This window comes from Lactuca virosa, chromosome 5, assembly GCF_052849685.1.
Source record: "Lactuca virosa cultivar CGN04683 chromosome 5, Lactuca_virosa_CGN04683_v6, whole genome shotgun sequence".
NCBI classification, from domain to species: Eukaryota; Viridiplantae; Streptophyta; class Magnoliopsida; order Asterales; family Asteraceae; genus Lactuca; species Lactuca virosa.
In genome coordinates this window covers 245058329-245062686 of record NC_136430.1, presented here as the reverse complement: position 1 = coordinate 245062686, position 4358 = coordinate 245058329, and the positions used below count along the sequence as shown (strand labels likewise).

At 36.4% G+C, this 4358-nt stretch overlaps 1 protein-coding gene across 2 annotated transcripts; it reads right to left on the bottom strand.

The window, feature by feature from the left end:
• Positions 1–1064: 1064 nt before the first annotated feature.
• LOC145116412 (protein SUPPRESSOR OF GENE SILENCING 3-like) lies at positions 1065–4108 on the bottom strand. Of its 2 annotated transcripts, none has more exons than XM_079052756.1 (6): positions 3950–4108; positions 2567–3773; positions 2174–2477; positions 1828–2072; positions 1582–1727; positions 1065–1432 (listed from the first exon to the last, which is right to left on the bottom strand). In XM_079052756.1, exons 2-6 carry the CDS (start codon positions 3581–3583, stop codon positions 1243–1245), a joined length of 1902 nt encoding a protein of 633 aa, XP_078908882.1. In that variant the 5' UTR covers positions 3584–3773; positions 3950–4108; the 3' UTR covers positions 1065–1242. The 2 variants fall into 2 exon arrangements, with proteins under 2 accessions (XP_078908882.1, XP_078908883.1); XM_079052757.1 differs by having other exon boundaries at positions 2567–3550.
• Positions 4109–4358: the final 250 nt, after the last annotated feature.

The window sequence follows — 4358 nt, the reverse complement described above, 5'->3', positions numbered from 1 at the left end:
TAATATTATTTATAATTAATGTTTATCATATTTAATTATGATAATATTCATCATAATTAATACTTCAAATAATGCTTCTTATATCTGCCATTAGGGCACATGTTAGAAAATCTTTTATTTTATAACAATAACTAGTTTATAACTCGTGGTTCCCACAATTATAAAATTAATTAAACTTTTATAATAAAAATTTATAATTATTAATCAATTATTTTAAATAAGTTATTTTAAATAAATAAATTAATTAAGAGATATATATCAATTTTTTAAAGTTATTATAACTTCAAATTTAACATATAATTAGAAAATGTAAATTTGAATTTTAAAATGAGTTGTCTAATATATCTACATGACAGAATGACACTTGTCAAAAGAAAATTAAAACTATTCATTTGTTAGAATAAAGAAAAAATAATGAGGTTTTATTTGATAACTTCTTTATTATTCCTTATGGAATGGAAATTATGGAAACATATCTTTGTAAAGCTTATACTTTTATATTATCTACTCTTTCCGTAGTCCATATCTTGTAACGTTGTGTACCGATTCTTTTATCTATGTTAATTTCATTCTATGTGGTTGTGATTATTAATCCTATCAAAAACGTGCTTTATTTTGATTTTTGGACCAATACTTTTTTACCTTTCTGTCTATCAAGTGATTCGCTGTAACATTTGTTATTCTTAAACCTGACGTATTTATTATGTTTGTTTATTTTCTTTTCTTCATGATGTAAAAACTGATTTACAAATATTTGACGGTTCAAGGATCTATGTAATATATCGTCTCTTAAAATAATTATTCGCTACAGACCTATCATGAGTATTCTTTTTCCAGCCAAAGTTGCACAATCAATACCAAATCCAAAACCCATAAAACCAAAATAAAAAGTAATTTTTTTTTTAATATGATCAGAAAAATTATGAATAAATAAACTTTATACCATTTTATTGTTAGCAAAGTCCCTTTCTGAACTTTTACTTGTGCTGTTACTCTAAGGAAAGGAACCATCAATTTGCGATTTTCACTTGCATAATAGTAAAAGAAAGAGTAACAAAACAACATTCACCACCCAACCAAGTAATAAGTAATATTATATTTTACTGGCAAGACAACAATTCAACTACTTTAATTAATGTCTAAACTTCAATTACACTAATAATATAAAATGCCTCATACGTTCAATTAAAAGTCTTTCAGTAATGATCAGATATTCATCTCAACTCTTAAATCTTTTACCTCTCAGCCTTCCATTTTATCTTTAGGAGTGTACTTCTCCATCAACTGAGTCAACTCAGCATTAAAACCTTCCTCCAACTTGATCTCCTCCTTCCAGTGCCTTCTCTTCATTTCAGTCCGCTTCTCCTCAAGCCTTTTCATCAGCTTCTCCCTCTCTTCCTCAAATTCTTTCATCTCTTCAAGCTTCTCATCCCTGTGTGTGTGCATGCATATTATAACATTAAATCAGATTAGATACACTTTCTTTTCCTCACTTAAATAGATGACTTAATCTTTCTGATCATTACAACATTGTAATTTCAGAATAAAGATTATCCAACAAACAATGTCAATAGTCAATACCTCTTCTGAGGATCTACCACGGAATAAGATTGCTCAACCCTGATGCGCTCTTCCCTCTGCAGCTTATCAAAATTGCCTTCTTTTGCATTCCGAGCATCTTGGATTATCTTCAGCTGGTCTTTAAAGAACTGTTCTTGAGAATCCATCTGAACAGAAGAGATGAAAAATTGGTTTCTTCAAACATATCATTTTATACATCCAGACATACAGACGATAACAATAACTTATTATTATATAACTAGTTACCGCTTCCTTGTTTTCTTCATGGTAACGTTGTGTTCTTTCCCTCACAATACGATTCTCTTCTTCGGTTTTCCTCAATCTCTGAGACACCAAACTAAACGACTCTTCAAGTGCTTTTGAATGCTTTTGTTCTTTAGCAATCCTGTTCTTATACCAAATCAGTTGTTGGTTGTCCTCACTCATTTGCTTCAACTCGTTCACAACCCTCTCTTGGTAAGAAACCAACTCAAACTTCAGCTTCGATTTCCCTAAACAAATCACAAACAGCATGCATGTTCAAGTTCAGAACCATGGAATGGAATTGACAAACGAATGGAATTGGAAAAGTAATGGAATGAAACAACAAGACCTTGACAATGTTGATTGAAGAAATCCAAATCTCGCTTTGTTGCCATGTACCCGTACAGCTGTCGCTGACCACCAGGGTAAAACAGAATGCGGCGGTGGGATTGATCCCACGCATCTCGGTCCGTACCTTCATTTTCAAAATGCTTGCTCAGAAGTTCAGCTTCTGTGTACCCCACTGCAGAGGATTCAAATATCAAAACACTCATCCCTCTATGTCCTTTTGGCCCATAAGAATGGCGCGCCTTCACAGCCTTTTCATAATCCTTAAAGTAATCCAAAAGCTCTTGATTCCCCATTCCTAGCCACTGATCCACAATAGTTGTTGCATAATTCTAGTGTCAGCGTTTTACATAAACTCATTAAAAAGGTGAAAGCATTGTAACATATAACATACCTTATCATTTTCATCTTGTTCGAGTTGTGTATTCATGATAACAACCATTGGTGGCCACACGATTTCCTTGTCTTTCACAACTTCATTCAGTCCTTTCCACTGTCCATATGACTCACCAGCTGCTACAACTGTAGCTCCTCTTCTACGCAGCTCTTCCTCCAAAACTTCAGCAAGCTCGCGATGAATCTTGACTCTTTTTGACCCTTTTGTTTTTGCATGTGTCACGAGAGAAGGGAGGCTGCGATACCAGTCGATAGCACCTGGACCATTTTGACATGCGGGACAATGCCATTGTCTGGTTGCCTCGTTGATTTGCTCCACAGTCAAACTGTCCAAAGTTTCGAAAAAGTCGGAATACAATTTGTTCTTCTTTCGGGCCTCATGGGGTTTTGGGGTTTCATCTGAATCATACCCATCACTCAAAATTTGATCATCATCATCGTCGTCATCATCATCCATCTCGCCAATGTCATGTTGATCTTCAACAACTTCTGGAGCATTCTCCCTCCTCCCAGCATCATTTCCTAATCGCCATGCATTGGCTGGCCTAGCATTCCAATTCCATCCCCTCTGAAGAGGTGGAGGAATTGCATTTGAAGCACCATTGTAGTTGTAGTTGCTACCACCACCACCACCTCCACCTCTGCCGCCCGGTTGAGTTGCTGCCCATGTGTTGTTTGAAGCCCTGACCTGACCGCTGCCCCAGCCACTGGTTCTTTGGGTATCTGGTTGACCCCTGCCATTGGGGTTGGGAGTCGGTGCAGCCTGCTGTTTGGAAGGACCACCATTTCCGGTTTTGTTCTTATTCTTTTTGGAGATGACCTCCCACCTGCCACCTTCGTTTGGATCCAGATTCACATCTTGAACTGCCTGATTCAACTGATCAACATCATAGCTAGAACCACCGGCTATGTTTTTAACCTTGGATGAAGGCTTGTTGCCATCGCCTCTGTTAGGCTGACCACCTCCTCTTTTGGAACTCATCTGTAACTCAAAAGACAGAGATAGCAATAGCATCACATCTGTGAGTTTATTTATTGACCACGAGTTGATGAATGATTTTCGAAAGAATCAATGATCGGATGGGAAATGACAATGTCAGTATGTTATAGGACCTCTAACTTCTGTTGATGTACTTCTCAAACACTTAAAAACCCTAACCAGGGTTTTGAATGCGAGCATTTCTCAAACACCAAGATCAATATTTCTGTTAGAGACAAGTTTGACGTAAAAAACATAAAGATCAAACGAAGATGAGTCTTCATGAAGTAGAAACTTTGAAAAGATGACAATCCAAAAAAAAACAGTGATACGATGCTTGCGGCATCAGCAAATTATTTGAAAAACAACTAACAAAGGACGATCTGAGCACATAAAAACTACCTGGTCGAGATACAGTGTATCACGGTACGAAATGGCGGTGAGACGAAGTAAAATCGGAGGAGTGAGGAGTAAGAAAGGCGTTTGAAGGAGACGCACCACCGTAAAAAGAGGGTAAGAAACAGTCCTGCAAGAAATTACCAAGAAATTACCAAAAGCGAATTCTGCCGTGTAAAGGCAACAAGGAGCGGTGTCATCTTTAGTATATTGACATCTCAGTTTTTTTAGTATATTTACACGAGTGGTCCCTATGGTTTAGGTTAATTTGCGCGTTTGGTCCCTAACTTATTTTTTTAACTCGGAAGATCCCTACTGTTTGTTTTTGTTACGCGTTTGGTCCCTATCTTACCTAAAAAGACTATTATGCCCTTGATTTATTTATTTATTTAAATAAACACAACCCTAGCCTCAC

Excerpts from the sequence above, each read along its gene's own strand:
- LOC145116412 (XM_079052756.1), bottom strand. The coding sequence starts at position 3,583 with ATGCTATTGCTATCTCTGTCTTTTGAGTTACAGATGAGTTCCAAAAGA. Across the intron at positions 1,728-1,827 it reads ATGAAGAAAACAAGGAAGCG|ATGGATTCTCAAGAACAGTT; the intron begins GTAACTAGTTAT and ends TCTTCTGTTCAG. Across the intron at positions 1,433-1,581 it reads GTGGTAGATCCTCAGAAGAG|GGATGAGAAGCTTGAAGAGA; the intron begins GTATTGACTATT and ends GCACACACACAG.